This window comes from Mustela putorius, unplaced genomic scaffold, assembly GCF_011764305.1.
Source record: "Mustela putorius furo isolate JIRA1106 unplaced genomic scaffold, ASM1176430v1.1 tig00003836_pilon_pilon_pilon, whole genome shotgun sequence".
Classification (NCBI taxonomy): Eukaryota; Metazoa; Chordata; class Mammalia; order Carnivora; family Mustelidae; genus Mustela; species Mustela putorius.
Window position 1 is genome coordinate 15716481 of NW_025421989.1, and position 17627 is coordinate 15734107.

General features: G+C 44.3%; 1 protein-coding gene across 20 annotated transcripts in view; it reads right to left on the reverse strand.

Annotated features, from left to right (window-relative positions):
- Window positions 1–10605, reverse strand: part of MAP7D2 (MAP7 domain containing 2) — a 97070-nt gene extending 86465 nt beyond the window's left edge. For 3 of the 20 annotated variants that reach the window (XM_045089377.1, XM_045089376.1, XM_045089372.1), the window contains exon 1: window positions 10086–10601. In XM_045089377.1, the coding sequence (XP_044945312.1) occupies window positions 10086–10212 (127 nt within the window). In that variant the 5' untranslated portion in view covers window positions 10213–10601. Of the gene's footprint in view, window positions 1–9856; window positions 9977–10085 lie in introns of those variants that run through there. The other 17 variants (XM_045089387.1, XM_013059653.2, XM_045089384.1 and 14 more) reach the window with 9 other exon arrangements.
- Between the last annotated feature and the right edge of the window lie 7022 nt (window positions 10606–17627).

The following is a 17627-nucleotide window of genomic DNA, read 5'->3' on the forward strand; positions in this document are numbered from 1 at the left end:
ACATTACGGTGTTCTGAAACAAGGACACAAAGCACTGTTTGATTAAGGACTTTAGGTGCCTGATAAAAGACTCAAGCTACAGGGGCATTTCCTGCTCTGTATTTATTAATTTCAGGCACTCATTTATGCCCTCCTTCTGCTTATATAAAATAGAGCAGAAATAAATAGAAAAATAGAGCTAAGGGGCGCCTGGGTGCCTCAGTGGGTTAAGCTTCGGGCTCCTTGCTCATCTGGGATCTTGCTTCTCCCTCTGCCTGCTGCTGCTTCTGCTTGTGTGGGGTGCACTCTCTAACAAATATTTTTTAAAATGTATTTAACCCAGTTTACCCAAAATATGCTTATTTCAAATGTAATTAATATAAAGAATTATTCATAAGAGATCTCACAATGTATTCTTTGCACTGAGTCTTCCAAGACCAGTATATATTTTATGCTTTCAGCACATCTCCGTTTGGACTGGTCACATTTCAAGTACTCAGGAGCCAGCTGTGACTAGTGGCTAGCATACTGGACAGGACTCACTGATTTAGACCATTTCCATCATGGCAGAAAGTTCTTCTGCTGCAGGAATGATACCATGGTCACAAAAGGTACAATGGTATTGAGTGCTGTCAAGAATGGTATGAATGTGTGTTGTGGTATTCAATCTAACATGGGTAGGCATAATGGAAATGGAAAGATGCTTTGATAAAATGGTCTCCCCTACAATAAGGCAAAACAGGCTTAATCCCCAGGCTCCTGAAGGAAGAAGCAGCATTTGCTTTCTCCAACGTGGCCAAGTGGTAAGGTCCTCACATAAAATGTTGTCTTGGTGACTTGACAGGTGGTGGAAAGAGGGTGGGCCTGACTTTATGGTAATTATTAAGCTGTTATCAATGGAAAGCATGGTAGGACATTGCTAGAAAGATGGGAGGAGACAGGATCTAGCTCAGGATCTCCCAAGTTTAATGCCAGGCTCCTGTGGGGAATCCACTGGGTTAGGATGGGCTCTGTGAGGTCAGGTCTGGTCATTTACACCCAGAGTTGGTACTGTGTCTTCCCAGTACCAGTTTACAGAAGTCAGTTGCTCATTATGATCAACAAGTTCCTACTGGCTGACAGGACAGACTTTGGAGACCACATTACTGGGCGGTTCCAGTGAATTCACAGGCTGGTCCCATCCCTATGTCCCGGGTTTGATTATGTGAGAGAGCTGGCACTGGCTATAAAGGGACTTCGCTGGGCAGGGCTGGTTAGCCAGCACTCACTTTCAGGGCCTGCAGGACAAGTCCCTGCCCAGACTAAGTTGTCTTCCTCCTGAGCAGCTGGTCCTTCCCTGTCTTTGACATCAAGTCTTTAACTACTGGTTGGCTAGTCTGGGTGGCTCAGTCAGTTAAGTGGCCTACTCTGGATTTCAGCTTGGGTCATGATCTCAGGGTCCTGTGATAGAGCCCTGAATCAGGTTCCCTGCTCAGTGGGGAGTCTGCTTGAGGATTCTCCCTCTGTCTTTCTGGCCCTCCCCCCACTAGCATTCTCATTCTCTCTCAAATAAATAAATAAATAAATCCTAAAAAAATTTTACTATTTGCTTAGCAAGTCCACCAGTGTAGAACCTGGGGTGGTGTGGTAGATATACTATTCCTTCTTAGTGCTATTTTTTTTAAGATTTTATTTATTTATTTGAGAGAGGGAGAGAGGCAGAGGGAGAAGCAGGGAGCCTGACATGGGGCTCAATTCCAGGACCCTGGGATCAGGACCTGAGCCAAAGGCAGATGCTTAACTGACTGAGCCCCCCAGGTGCCCCTGAATAAACTGTATTATATTAATTTCACCTTTCTCTTTTTTACTTTTTCAAATGTAGCTGTTAGAAAATTTAAGATTATATATACAGCTAGCATTCTATTTGTATTATCCAGCACCAACCCATACTATTATTACTTTTTCTTTAAACTGAGTTCTTTTCATTTTCTACTCATTCTGAAAAATACTCATGAAATTAGTTTAATGTACAAAGTTATATTTTTATAATACCATTTAAAAAAATCCACACAACTATTAGCCTAAAATTGAAAAGATAAATCTGTCCATATGTAACCTAAAACCCTCTTGTATACCACACCCTTTGCGAAATGCTGGCCCAGGGCAGAGCTACTCAGAGTATGGCCCATGGATGGGTGCCAGTATCCTTATTTTCTGTTATCATTTAAAATAAGGACATAGGGGTGCCTGGGTGGCTCAGTGGGTTAAAGCCTCTGCCTTCAGCTCAGGTCGTGATCCCAGGGTCCTGGGATCGAGCCCCGCATGGGGCTCTCTACTCAGCAGGAAGCCTGCTTCCTCCTCTCTCTCTGCCTGCCTTTCTGCCTACTTGTGATCTCTGTCTGTTAAGTAAATAAATAAAATCTTTAAAAATAAATAAATAAAATAAGGACATAAATTGAGAGCATGCATTTAGAAACATTTATAGCAATTTGACAGACTAATATCCACTGATACTGTGCAATCTAATATCTTATCTAATATTTAAAAATCAGGAGTCATATCTTCCATGTCCTTCCTTAACATTTTATTTTTCTAGTAAGTCTTTTTTATTTTATTTTGCCAAGATATTGGTCAATAACAAATTGGGAATCAGAAACAAAAAACAAACTGTTCACCAGAATTAGTTTGAGACACACTGGCCTAGAGTGTAGTGATGACCCAAGAACTACAGTCCTCAGTCATACCCAACAGTGTCCTAAGACAGAAAAGTATACTAAGGTGATCTTTCAGAGCCCAACAATGAAGGCTGGCATAGAGAGAGTAGGAAGTTAACTCCTGGCAAGCCAGAAATCCTGTTAAATGGAAACTTTCTTCCTCTAAGCATTTTAATCTATAAAATTTTTGCTGTAATTCTAAGAAATGTGGGTCATTACCTTTGAGGAGAAAAACTGTATCCTAAGGAAAAGGCACACAAAATCCTTATAAAACATGGACCTAGAGTACTGAATTAGATCTCCAGAGGGGTACAGAAGATGTGTCAGCTGGACTCGCAGCAAGCAAGGGAGCTCGCTTGGAGTGTTTGCGAGAAGAGTTTGTTTTCATGTACCTGGGAAGGCACATGTGACACAAAGGTAAAAAATACTTAACTCTGGAGTCAAACGCACTGCCTCGCCACATACCGTATGACCTTGAGCAACTTACTTACGCTCTCTTACATTCAGCATACTCACCTGTTGCAGTAGAGAATCTCCAAAAAAGGAGATTCATCCTCTACCGTCGGGTGCTTGCCACTGCTCACATCAAGAGGTGGAGTCTGGCTCCCTCCCCTTGAATTTGGCTGGCCTTGTGACTTGCTTTCACCACTGAATGCAGGAAAAGTGACATTCTGGGACTTCCAAGCCCAAGCCTTAAGAGAACTGGCAACTTCTGCTTCCTCGCTGCTGAAGCCCAGCTGCAACGCTGTGAGAAGTCCAGGACTGACTCCCTGTGATTAGCTACCAGGCCCATGACAGGCTATGCTGCACATTACAAACCCAGGTGAGCTCCCAGCTGACAGCAACTCCAGCGGACACCACATGGAACAGAAAAACCACTCAACTGAGCCCAACCTACCCCTAGAATCGTGAGAAATAGTAAGTTTGAAAAGATTTGCTACACAGCAGTAGAGAACTGAAACATCTCTAAAACGAGGATAGGGATGCCTGGGTGGCTCAGTGGGTTAGGCTGCTGCCTTCGGCTCAGGTCATGATCCCAGGGTCCTGGGATCGAGTCCCGCATCGGGCTCCTTGCTTGTCAGGGAGCCTGCTTCTCCCTCTGCCTCTGCCTGCCACTCTTCCTGCTTGTGTGCTGGCTCTCTCTCTCTCTCTCTCTCTCTCTGACAGGTAAAAAAAGTAAAATAAAATGAGGATAGAAACAGAAAAAAAAAAAAAACAGTGTAAAGAATGGCTGTAAGGAGGGGCGCCTGGGTGGCTCAGTGGGTTAAGCCTCTGCCTTCGGCTCAGGTCATGATTCCAGGGTCTTAGGATCGAGTCCCGCATCGGGCTCTCTGCTCATCAGGGAGCCTGCTTCTTCCTCTCTCTCTTTCAGCCTGCCTCTCTGCCTACTTGTGATCTCTGTCTGTCAAATAAATAAATAAAATCTTAAAAAAAAAAAAAAGAATGGCTGTAAGGAATAAAGTAAAATAATGTATGACAAGTGCTTATAATGGTGCTTGGCACCTAAGTGCTCAACAATTGGCAGCTGTTAGCCTTTGAGGAGCTAAAATGAACACATGTGCAGTGTGTAACTGCAGGCTGTCTGGGGTGGGGGGGTTTACAGTCAGGTTCCACTGCCTTGCAGGCCCTGAGCAGCAGAATGCACAGAAGGTGGAAAAGCAAGACTTTGTGGTGAAACAAGTATTGGACCTGAAAGATGGAGATTGCAGAATGATGGTTTCTAAACCTCTGACGCACGGACACCCACCCTAGGACTGCCGCACAAGAACCCTATGTGTCTGCACCAAAGGCTGAAGACTGCCGTGGCAGAACCGCAGACGTCTCTACAGAGACAGAGTAGCCAGGTGGCTGCCCGCACCTGGGGGAAGGGCGGTGAGGGGGAATGGGGAATGCCCGCTGATGGGTATGGGGTTTCTCTGTGGGGTGATGAAAATGTTCTAAATTTGGCTGTGGTGATAGCTGTACAACTCTGTGAAAATACAGAAAATCACTGAATTGTGAATTTTAGAAGGGTGAAATGTACAGTATATAAACAATGTCTCACAAAGTTACTACTACATAGTAAAGTAACATTTAAGAGGGTGGAGATGACAGAGGAGCAAGAAGCATTCCATAGAGTTGTTTGGCGCTAAAAGATGCCAGCCTATTCGGCATCCAGAGGAAAAGCAAGTATTTGCAGACAGTGAATGAACTCAGCTCCGGCCAGGAGCTGTGGACCCTGAAGACAGACCCTGCTCTTCCAAAGGATCATGGGAATTTGGCACGGCTGTGCAGCTCAGTCCTATCTGGCTTCCTTCTGCTTAAGCCACGTCCTGAACTCTGCTAATCACATGGCTTTTAAAAAGAGGAAAACTTCCTAGGCAAAATGATAACAAAAATGCTTGCTGAAAGAAAAACAAATCAAGGCCTACATTCGGACAGACCCCAGAGGTGGATGAGGGGGATCCCAAAGCTTAGCCTACCCCAGAGCCTCAGATGCCAACTCCACATTTGAAGGAGGTCCCCTGAGATGTGAGATGGGCAGTGGGCAATCTCCTCCAGGCCACAGTCTCCCAAAAGCAGCTAGCCCCAACCACAGCCACTTCCTGGGAAAGTTTTCAAATCCTTGGAATGCTGCCAGAGCTAATGCAGCACACCAGTAGTCCCCCCAAACCAGGCAATATCATCAGCAGCATTATCCTAGGAACTGAGTGCATTCTGAGTTATATCCTGTTAAATCTTCCCAACAAGGCCCACCAGACTGTGCACCAACATCTCCCAGAAGTCCCCATCTCTTCTGGCTCAAATCAACCCTGAATATCCTTGTTTTATAAGTCAATCCATATAATTCCTACAAAAGATGAGATATTCTTTAAAAAAACAAAAACAAAAAACCAAAAAAACTACTCCAGAAGATGGGGCAACTGAATAAGAGGATAACATCTTTTAATCCTGGAGAGGAAGAAGAGCTAGAAATAGAAATGAAAGACTGACTACTTGTGTCACCAGTGTTGGGACATCAGTAGAGAAACCATTGATGGTCAGGCAGACTTTCAGTGATTTGCCTTGAAGGTCCTACCAAGTCCAAGTCCCATAGTGCCATCACTAAACAAGGCCAGAAGCCCCAGATCAAACACAACTTTGTGTCTTTCCCTCATGACCTGTGGATCCTTCCTAATGCCGAGAGGACCTGAGATGTTTAATATGCATGCACAAACTCAACTTGCTCTTCTTAGGTCCAAGCAGTTTTATTTTTTTTAAGATTTTATTTATTTGACACACAGAGATAGAGAGAGTGAGCACACACAAGCAGGGGGAATGGCAGACAGAAGGAGGAGATTTCCCGCTGAACAGGGAGCCAGATGTGGGACTCAATCCCAGGACCCTGAGATCATGACCTATGCCAAAAGCAGATGAGGTCCAAGCAGTTTTAGAATCCAAGTGTTCAGGGTGCCTGGCTGGCTCAGTTGGTGGAACATGTAACTCTTGGTCTCAGAGTTGTGAGTTCAAGTCCCATACTGGGTGTAGAGATTACAGAAAAGTCTTTTATAAAAAAAAGAATTGAGCATTCAAGAATAGTCTTAAATACAATTTTGGAAAAAGATGAAGAATTCTGATTTCTTGGGGACCTACTCTCAGCCTTTCCTAAGCAGCCCCACCCTACTTTGGCCCCTGTAGGAGGGTCTCCTGACCTTACAGTGTGCACCCCTACTTTCTCCCGATCTAAGGCAGGGGATGGAAAATTTCCAAGTGGAAGGACAAAAGGGAACCTCATTCTTTGTCAGAGCAATGCTCTCCTTACCAGGGAACAATTGGGAAATGAGTTCAACTCAATAAACAACATTCACCCATCAAATGTACCAGAAAACTCAACAGGTCTTAGGAAACATGTTTTGTAATTCCACTACCACAAACCCCACCAATACACCGCTTCAGTCCAATTCATGAATATTTACTGAAAGCTGGACCCAGTGTAGCTGCTCCCAGCATAATGCAATTGTTAAACATCAGTTTTAGACTTACTGTGTACCTGTACCAGGTGGCACTCAGAGAGGCACCTATAACCGAGACCTAGACCTTGTTCTCAAGCCGATGATGTAATAGGAAGTAACTGCTAACCGGCTTGAGTACTTACTGTATGTCAGCCACTGCTTTACAGATACTAATTCCTTCCTCAAAGCAGTGCTTCTGTCTCCCACGTTGTTCTTAAGCCCATTTTAAAGGGAAGAAAACTGAAGCTCAAGATGTCAAATAATTTTCCTGACGTGAGACTGAGGAAAGTGGTGAGGTGGCATTCACCCCCAGGCCTTCTGTGGCTTAATCTACTCAGCTCCAGCAGCAGCAGCAGTAGCCACCAGCACTGGGTCTGGCTTACAGGGGACATGCAGGGATGCCTGCTGAGAGGAGCTGGCTGGTTAATGTAAGAGGCAGAATGAGAGTGTTTTGCTGAAGGTGCCACAGGCACAGACAAGAGGAAGTTCCTTAATTCTGACTAAGAGGAGCCTAGAGGAAGTGAACCCTGGAATGGGAAAAGGTAAGAAGGGGGCATTTCAGGCTGAGGGGAGCACAGGATCTGTGTAACATCGAGACCCATCTGACAGCTGAGATCCAGTGATTCTATCTATTGGCTAAAGATCCAAGCAACAGGGGCTTGCTCGTCACTAAACAGTGCCTACAGCAAAGCCCTAGAAAAAACAGTACATTTGCTAATTTCCATCCTGTGGGTGAATAAAAGGAAAGAAAAAAAAAAGGCATCACTGGTGGGTAATGGAATGCACAGGATTTCAATATTGGAAGAACCTGTTGTTAAAGGAAACCACCAGAGGTATTCCCTAGTCACCTTCTACATCAGCTCTGAAAAGCACTCATCAATTCGTATCACCTAGATGTGTGGGCTGAATCTCATTAAGAATGGATCCCAGGGGCGCCTGGGTGGCTCAGTGGGTTAAAGCCTCTGCCTTCGGCTCAGGTCATGATGCCGAGGTCCTGGGATTGAGCCCCGCATCTGGCTCTCTGCTTGGCGGGGAGCCTGCTTCCTCCTCTCTCTCTCTGCCCTCTGCCTACTTGTGATATGTCTGTAAAATAAATAAATAAAATCTTAAAAAAAAAAAAAAGAATGGATCCCAAATGATAAAGCCTCTGGGTAACCAAGAATGATCAGCATCCCAGATGGATTATAATAAAATCTCAATAATCCAGATTTTACTGAGAATGACATAATTTTTCCAAGTATCTGGCCTCACTAGCCCTCAAAAGAACAAACCATGGTACTACCTGGTCCCTAAATTGAACACTCCCAATTTTTCCACACCAACCATAATGCATATAAATGTAGTATTTTATTTTTAAAGATTTTATTTATTTATTTGACAGAAAGAGATCACGAGAAGGCAGAGAGAGGAGGAAGCAGGCCCCGTGCTGAGCAGAGAGCCTGATGCAGGGCTCAATCCCAGGGTTCTGGGATCATGACCTGAAAAGGCAGAGGCTTTAACCCACTGAGCCACCCAGGCGACCCATAAGTGTGGTATTTTAAACCTTCACATGTCTTTCTATGGTTCCAATTTCAAGTCAAGGAAAACAGCTTTAAGCTAATCTTAAAATCAGTAGAGAATGCATTAAATGGTTCTACAACAAAGTTCCCCACTAGAGCTTAGTAGAATGCCCCTTTATAAAGTTCCTTCAAAGAAATTTAAATCTCACAGGTAAACAGCAAGCCCAGGCAAAAAGCTCCTCCCTGCCCTTAAAACGTGGAAATAACCTATTATTTAAAGTCCCAAATAAAACTGCAAACTTCAACAACCTTTTTGATATTTTCTTCTGCTAGGTCTCCCTCCCTCAAGGCTGATTCTGATGGGGGGGTTGGTTAGTGGGTTCTGGGTTCTTCCCTAGCAGACATATCTGAGTTTCTCAAAGTAAGCAAAAAGAATGAAAACAGAAGTATACATATTTATAGTATTTATATAACTAACGTGTGATATTGGTTAAATTCTGCCTTTAAAAAATGCATGATGAGGGGCGCCTGGGTGGCTCAGTGGGTTAAGCCGCTGCCTTCGGCTCAGGTCGTGATCTCAAGGTCCTGGGATCGAGTCCCACGTCGGGCTCTCTGCTCAGCAGGGAGCCTGCTTCCTCCTCTCTCTCTCTCTGCCTGCCTCTCTGCCTACTTGTGATCTCTCTGTCAAATAAATAAATAAAATCTTTAAAAAAAATGCATGATGAAAAACGCATACTGGGAAAGACTTAAGCCACCTCCTCCTATGAACGATGTAAATGAAGGCCCAATCAGAAAATACCTCGCATCCACCACGAAAAGCTCCTTTTCAGTGAATAATGACTATTTCTCTTGATTTCTTTCCCTTCCTTGGTTCACTTCATATAAAATATTCATATCTTCACTATGCGATAATTCTTCAAATTAAGATTTATTTATTAAGTTCCTTCAAAGAAATTTAAATCTTAAATTAAGATCTGCGCCTTTGTGGCATGCATGTTATACTACAGTAAAAAATGTTTTAAAAATAGATCACATTAACTTAAAAAAAAAAAGGTGTTGCCAGGAAAAACAGCAGGAAATCGGTTTCCCAGCTGCCTGCACCCCCGCACTACCTGCAACCACTTTACAGAACGTCGAAGACGCGAGACCTGCTTATCGAAAATTCTGTCAAATGTCCTCAAAATTTCTCCCTGCTTCGCAGATTTTGGGGCACCCGTCTGGGCACCAGTCCTCCATAGCTCCTAGCAGTTGCAGCCTCGCGGGCTGGGAGACGCAGGGGCCGCGTTGCCACTTGAGGGGGCCTGCGGCCCCTCCACAGCCCTGGGCAGCGCAACCGAGGCCCGCGGGAGCGCCCGCGGGTGGTGGGAGAACCCGGCCCGGGGCTCGCGCCCCGCCGGCACTCCTTCTGCCCCTGCCAGTAGGTGAAGTGCCGGATCTGCCCCCGGGATGCCGCGAAGCATGAAGCCGGGCCACCTTAAGGGCCGGCTGCAGCTGCGGCTCGCGCGCATTTCCCAAGACGCAGAGTGGGCGAGTGCGCAGGCCCTGGCGACCCCCTGGAGCCCGCTCAGCCTTCCCCAGTGCCCCCCAACGCCCGCTGCTCCCTGAGAGGGGGCCGGCCCCCCGGAACCCCTGGGGCATCCAGCGTGGGCCCAAACTCCCCACACCAAACATACTTGCCACCCGCCCTGAGCCACCCCCAACTGCACCCACTCACTCAGGCCACCTGAGAGGGGCCCCTGCCACCGGCACCGCGAGCGTCGCGGCTCTGGATACCGTGCCTAGTTGGCCATGGGCCGGGAGAAGGGCATTTAGCCCAGCACCGCGCTGCGTCCCCGCCCCGCGCGCTCCAGAGCCGCTGCCCTGCGCGGCCCACGGAGGGTCCGCCCCGCCCCCCCGGGGGTACCTGAAGCCCCTACGCGCCCGCCGCACCCCGGGCGCCCTACCTGAAGGTCGGTGGTTGGGCGGGGAAGTCCGCACGGCGCCTGACTCGGCCATCTTCCCGGGAAGTGGGGATCCCCGCGTAGCCCCCTCAGTCCCGCTTCCAGCCCCGCAGCCGCCACCGCGCTCCATCCGGACGCGCGGCCTGCACAGGCGCACTGCTGGAACCGCCGCGCCGCGCCGCACCGGACCCGCGAGCACCCGCACGCGCACGCGTCCTCCTCACACAGCGTGCGCACACGGCGTACACGTGCGAAGTGAGCGCGGGTCTCACGCCGCGCACGCGCACCTGTGAGGGGCACACCGGCCGTCACAGCGCACAGGCAAGCGGCGTGTACTTGCAGCATGCGCACTAGTTCTCACAGCACGCGCACAAACCGCGCGCACTTTCGATGAGCACACCGGTCCTCCAAGCACACACTGCGTGTACATAATTCCTCATAGACTGCATACACGTAGTGCGTACACACCAGTGTTAAACGCACCTCCCCACAGTGTGTGCACCCTCAAAGCACTGTATACATAGGATGCAGTTTCTCACATTGTGCACGCATCCTCAAAGAGCTGCGAACACAGTGCACATATACCACGTGCACACACGTTCACCCAGCGCGCACGTGTTCTCACACACCGTGGGCACACATCCTCACACAGCCTGCGTACGTTCACACACACGAGGCGTCCACACACATTCAAGCTCAGTACTGCAGCTCTGGAAACAGTTCCTAGCTAGGGCCTCAGGCAGGCGCCACTGGTGTAGATGCCTGATGGACCTGAAAGACCCGCGGATCCCCTTACCCAAGAATTCAACACTGCCACAGGATGCAAACAGCAAGAATGTTAAAACTTATAGGCTATACTATAGTTCTGACCTGGGGTCCCTCAGACCCTCCCACCAAGCACATTCAGGTTCCGGTTCTCAAGGTAGATGGGCAGCCCAGCCAAGACGCGCACCACCCCGGACAGGACTACGGTAAGCTCACTGGTCAACCTAGGTGGGGCAGGGGCATGTAGTCATAGGAACTATGGATCCTTTCTTCCCTGGGGAAAATAATGCGCAGTTGAGAAATCTCTGCGAGGATGATCTTTTTTCAGATTTTATTTATTTGACAGAGATCACAAGAAGGCAGAGAGGCAAGCAGAGAGGGAGGAGGAAGCAGGCTCCCCGCCGAGCAGAGAGCCCGATGTGGGGCTCGATCCCAGACGCCTGGGATCATGACCTGAGCTGAAGGCAGAGGCTTAACCCACTGAGTCACCCAGGCGCCCCAGGACAACCTCTCTTTGAAGAAACTGTTAAACGTGTAGTAGCCTCGGGAGTGGAGGTCATGAGCATCTCACCTTCTCAAAGACATACATACTGAAAAAGATGTCTGCATCGCGCCAGTTCAAGCTTCCAGGTGTTTACTCAGGTACAGCCAAGTGATAACTGATCTCAGTGGGGCCCCAGGCTGCACATTTCTCTGTTGGACAGTGACCAGCCCTCTGAGGTTTTAACTCCCACCCCTGGGGGAGGGAGAAATGCCTGATTAAAACACGGAATTAAGCTGAGTAAGAGTACAAGATTTTTATTGGGGATGATAAAAACATTCTAGAATTAGATTATGTGATGGTTGACTCCATAAGTATACTAAAAACCACTAAATTTTACATTTTAAATAGGTGAACTTCACAATATGTAAGTTATACGAATTTTTAAAAACCCACCAAAGTGGAAACCTCAGGAACCTCCATCTGAATTAGTAGTGAAAAGCTTGGAGAGTCCCTTTGTGGCAGAAAAACAAGATGAACGTGTTGGTGGCACTCCCAAAGGTGCACAGGGAATAGGGTGTGACTGTGGTGAGAAAGCCAGAAGGGGACTTTAGACAGAAATGAGCAGGAAAGCAGGCAAGTGCAAGCTGGTCCCTTGGCTTTTTTAAAAAAAGAAAAAAGAAAAAAGTTTCTAACCCAAGTTAAGATTGAGCCAAGTTAATTAGGGCATGGGAGCCATCTTCACTGCCCCCCCTTTTTCCCTTAGAGACCTTGGGGTAGTAGTAGTTCATAATTAATCCAACTCTTCAGTTTTTGTCTTGCTGACATACCGGAATAGCATTTCATCCTGGTTTCATTCTATTTTTTCCTTTCTATTCCCACTTCCATTCCTCCAGTCATAGGCACTTCACTATTTTATTTTTGTAGCTCTATTTTCTAAATATATAGTGTTGTGAAGATATGCATGGTTTTAATTTATATAAATGATATTGCACAATAGCTATCGCTGTTTTTCCCTGCTTGAAATCGTCAACATCTATTCATTGCAGCTGTATACAAATCAGAAATAGATTAGTCATTCATTCTGATTTACTTTTTAAAAACGTATTTATTTATTATATATAGAGAAAGAGAGCCCACAAGCAGGGGGAGGGAGAATCCTTCAGCAGACTCCTGGCAGAGGACAGAGCCGAAGTCCAGAGCAGGCAGCTTAACCGACTGAGCCACCCACATGATCCCTGATGGCCTATTCAATCCTTGTCCATCTTTTTATTGGTCTACTTATCTTTTTCCTGTTGATTTCAATTTTTTTTTTTTTTTTAGGATTTTATTTTACAGAGGGAGAGAGAGTGCACAAGCAGGGGGAGTGGCAGGTAGAGGGAGAAGCAGGCTCCCTGTACTCTGCGGGGATGTGGGACTTGATCCCAGGACCCCAGGATCATGACTTGAGCCAAAGGCAGATGCTTAACGACAGCCACCAGGTGCCCTTCTAAAACTTGGGTTTTTTTTTTTTTTTAAAGATTTATTTATTTATTCGAGAGAGTGTGAGAGAGAGAATGAGCATGAGAAATGGGAGGGTCAGAGGGAGAAGCAGACTCACCGCCGAGCAGGGAGCCTGATACAGGACTAGATCCTGGGACTCCAGGATCATGACCTGAGCTGAAGGCAGTCACTTAACCAACCGAGCCACCTAGGCGTCCCCCAAAACTTGTTTTAAAAATAACCTCTATACCCAACCTGGGATTTGAATTCATGACCCCAAGATCAAGTGTGGCATGCTCTACCAACTGAACCAGCCAGGCACCCCCAAGTTTTCCACAACTTAATGCATTTTTACTTCCTAGTGCAAATGTAATATAGGCAACAGTATTCCTTGAAAGGACAAGTTCACTTGTGGGTTATATCCACGGATATTGCTGTATTAGAAATTTAAGAAATATTTAGTATTAATTCACTAACCTGATGCTGTAATAATATACTTCTAAAGAAAAGTAACAACAAAAATATTAACAGTGGCATTTTCACCTTTCTGCAAATCTCTTTACAGTTTGGCTTAATAGTGGAGTCTCAGATCTACTTTTCTACTTAATGTGTTGTAGTAGTTCTTTTGGTTAAAACAGGAATGCAGGGCTCCTGGGTGGCTCAGTGGGTTAAGCCACTGCCTTCGGCTCAGGTCATGATCCTGGGGTCCTGGGATCAAGCCCCACATCGGGCTCTCTGCTCGGCAAGGAGCCTGCTTCCCTTCCTCTCTCTCTGCCTGCCTCTCAGCCTACTTATGATCTCTCTCTGTCAAATAAATAAATAAAAATCTTTTTTTAAAAAAAGTCATTCATTAATACCATCACTAATCTCTAAAATCTTTACTGTGAAGTTGTAAAGCTATCGATCCTAGTTTTTCAAAGCTTCTAATTTTTGCTTAAAAAGCTTAAATCTTATTAACACCAACAAATTCTACCAGTTCCCCTTGGGGGCAACAGCCTCATTCATTCATTTTGGAGAAAATGTTAACGACAAACCTGGGTTTGTGTTCCATGAAAAACAGTGGCTAATACAGCTTGCAACTCAATCACACAAGGGTCTTTCCTCAAGACAACTATTACACTGTTCATGGTATGTAGAAGTGCCTTATGTAGCACTTTCTACTTTGTCACATGCAGTATTAAAAAGGTGTGTACTTTTTAAGGGGGCAGAGGGATAGAGAACCTGAAGCAGACTCCTAACTGACTACAGAGCCCAATGCAGGGCTTGAGCTAACAACCCTAAGATCATGACCTGGGCCAAAACCAAGATTTGGATGGTTAATCAACTGTGCCACCCAGGTGCCCTATAAAATTAGCTTTTTAGGGGCGCCTGGGTGACTCAGAGGGTTGAGCCTCCGCCTTTGGCTGAGGTCATGGTCTCAGGGTTCTGGGATCAAGCCCTGCATCACGCTCTCTGCTCAGCAGGGAGCCTGCTCTGCACCCCCCCCACCCTCTACCTACTTGTGATCTCTGTCAAATAAAAATCTTTTTTAAAAAGTTGGCTTTTTAAAGACTGAGTTTCTGTATTTGCTTCTGATAACCTTTCTTAACAAAAGTTATTCTTACATTTCTAAGGTATTTAAAATAAAAACTATGCATTGATTTTTATTAAATTTGCAAAAATCCAACTAATTCTATACCTGATATTCCAGTGGATCAAATGAGCAATGGAGTATCAGGTATAGGGACTTAACTCATATTTTGTCTCTACTTTTTGATCTGTTCATTATCAAGTTTTGAACTGAACAATGCCTCGATTCAAACAGAAAAGACATTTTTATTTTTAATTAATTTATTTTAAAAATATTTTATTTGACAGAGAGAGAACATGAGCAGCGGGGAGCAGCAATGGGAGAGGGAGAAGCAGATTCCCTGATGAGCAGGGAGAATGATGCAGGAGATGGAGGACTTGATCCCAGGACCCCGGGATCATGACCTTAGCTGAAGGTAGATGCATAACTGACTGAGCCACCCAGACACCCTGAAAAGACATTTTTTAAAAAGTGAGCAAGCTGGTGGGGGTGGGGGTAAACAAGTTGACCAGAGGGTATCTGCTTCATCCATGGGTCTCTGCAGTACAAAAATTAAAGTCTGCTGAATGTGATTTTGGCAATTTGAGGTCATTAAGGAGAAGTGATCTACCATTAGAAAACATCTTCTGCATAGGTTTGTAACAAATTCACTCACCCACAAAATGCAACCCCATATTTGAAATCTGAATGTATTCATTCAAATCAAACAACCAAAACCAGAAAAATAAAACATAAAGTATACATTTTCCCTCAATCACGACTGGTTTTCAGAAGAGCATCTTCATGAACTTAAGTTTAAATAGTTAAAAAAAAAGGTCAAACAGTTTGTAAAGAATCAACTGCATACGGTTAAAAGTTATTTCATATTTTATTTTCTAATTGTAATAGTTTGCATCCATCTTTTTTACATAAGTCCAAACCTCCAAACCAGTCAATACTAATTAGCTGTCATGAATCTACATAGTAAAAGGACTCATTAGACTTAAGAAACGAAATATGACCAGAGCTATCAATATTAATAACTACAAAATTTCTCTTAAGAAATATAGAGTAGTTGGTATTTTGCAAAACATCCATCTTTAAGCAATTTAGAGACTTGTTAAGTCTAATGCTGAATTAAATGAGGGTAGTAACAATTATTTTAAATACTGTATCAACATGAATGTATGAATATATATATTCTACAAGTTTCTTTTATTATAGGAACTAAAGACTGTAAGTGAAATGGTAAATAGAGAATATAAAAGATGTGCATATTTGATCTTATACAGTCCTGGGTACTGAGTGAAAAGCAGCAGACACTGCACTAGGTGCAATACACACACGGAGATGTAATTAGTCCCCCGCCAATTCTGTAGGTACTATTCTTATCACCTCCATTCTTCCGGTAAGGAGCCTGAAATTCACACAAGTAAGAGAAGGTGCCCATAGTCACCTGCAGGTTAAGAGCAAAGTGGGGGTTGGGGCACAGGCCTCCTGACCATAGGGCCCATGCTCTCTTCACCCTCGATCACACTGCCTCCTAAGTTCCCAGCAGCTGTGGGGGGAGAGAAGACCCACTCCAATACTTTCCAAATTCCTTGGTTGTTCACTCTGTACCTGAGGAGTTATCTCAATGCAGCTGTAGTATGAATATTTTGTTCTTTTCTGAGTAGGAAGAAATAAGCAAGGATAAAAAGAATGACAGCTTATGGTAAATCAAAAACACAAAAGTGGTGTGTAAAAGTTCATGGGAGTCCAAACAGTATAAATGAAACTCCTTTTGCGAAGCAGGATAAAGATCTAAACATCTCCTACCAATATGAGTCTTAATTGTTAGGACAAGTAACATAAAGAACCTCACTTTCATTTTGATGCTGTCAAGCTACAGTTAATACTGGCTACTTTAAAATCTGTAGGAAATAAAGTATAAATCCAGATAGCTATTTTTATTTCAAACATGCTTTTACCTAACTTGATTACTCTGTTGTTCTGAAGTCAGTACTGACAGTTTATATCTACTAAAGATGTTATTCACCATCCTATAATTTAGTTATTTACATAAGATAGATGAGATTAAGTTAAACTACAAGTCACAAGGAGTTTTGCAACCAACTATATTCACAGCCATGGTTCTGTAACTGTGGTGAGTAAACCAATGGCCATTCCTTAATAAAATACAAGAATTTTCATCATGCATAGTTTACAGGATCCTTAAGAGGTGGTCTCTTAAGAGGCTGAAAGTTCAGAAAAGATTCAACAGTCAAGCAATTAAATCTTGGCAAGTATTTTTTCACACAAATGCTTGGTTTGGTTGTTGAGCCACCTTAGTAATACAATTTATTTATACTCTAACTGGAAGTAGAATCAACACTGCATGAAAAATGCAAGCCCATCAAATTCATTAGTAATAATTACTAAACCTGCTTAGCAGGAAGAACAATTATTCTTGGATTTCAAACATTTTATTTTCTTTCAGGGCATACCTCATAGCTTTGTGTTATCGAAATCAAAGAATATAACCAAAGAAACCCCAAAGCCAACCCCCTCCAAAACAAAAAAAACCACAGAAAAAAAACCTTAAACAAAAACTCAACAGAAAAACACACATACACACACCAAAAAATAAAACAAAACAAAACACACCAACTAAGGACCACTTCCATTTCTCATTTGAAATGTAATCAATGAAACTATACAAATTTCACATTAAAGTTAGTAAAACAATCCCTCCAAGGAGTGTTGCAAATGACCTAGAACTTTACCATTTTATAATCATTATGATTTGAGATTTTCCAGGATGCAATGGCACTAGATTAAGCTCTTACTACATAGGCAAGGAAAAAAACTGTCACTAATACCCACATGAATGGGGCCCATACTTGTAATTTTCAGACTCTTTGGACAAACCATATTTGTTACAGGAGGTAAGTAGACAAAGTAATGTGTGAGTTGTACCATCCCTACCAAGAACTGTACCACAGACACAGAGTTACAACATTCTTGGTAAAACAACAGGGGAAAAGGATCTACATATACACCACAAATTTAGTAAAACACTTTTTATACAGAAGCCTAAATATCTTAGGAAGTTTAGATTTTGATGAAGATAATCACTAAGTTGATTTTTCAAGGCTAGTTTCTTACAAGTCTTAAAAACCAGCCCATGGACTCGGATGCATTCCACCTAGGTAAGTCTTCAGAACTCTAGAGAATAAGAAACATGAATTCCAACTGTCTACTCATTTCTATTCTCTGATTTAATGTT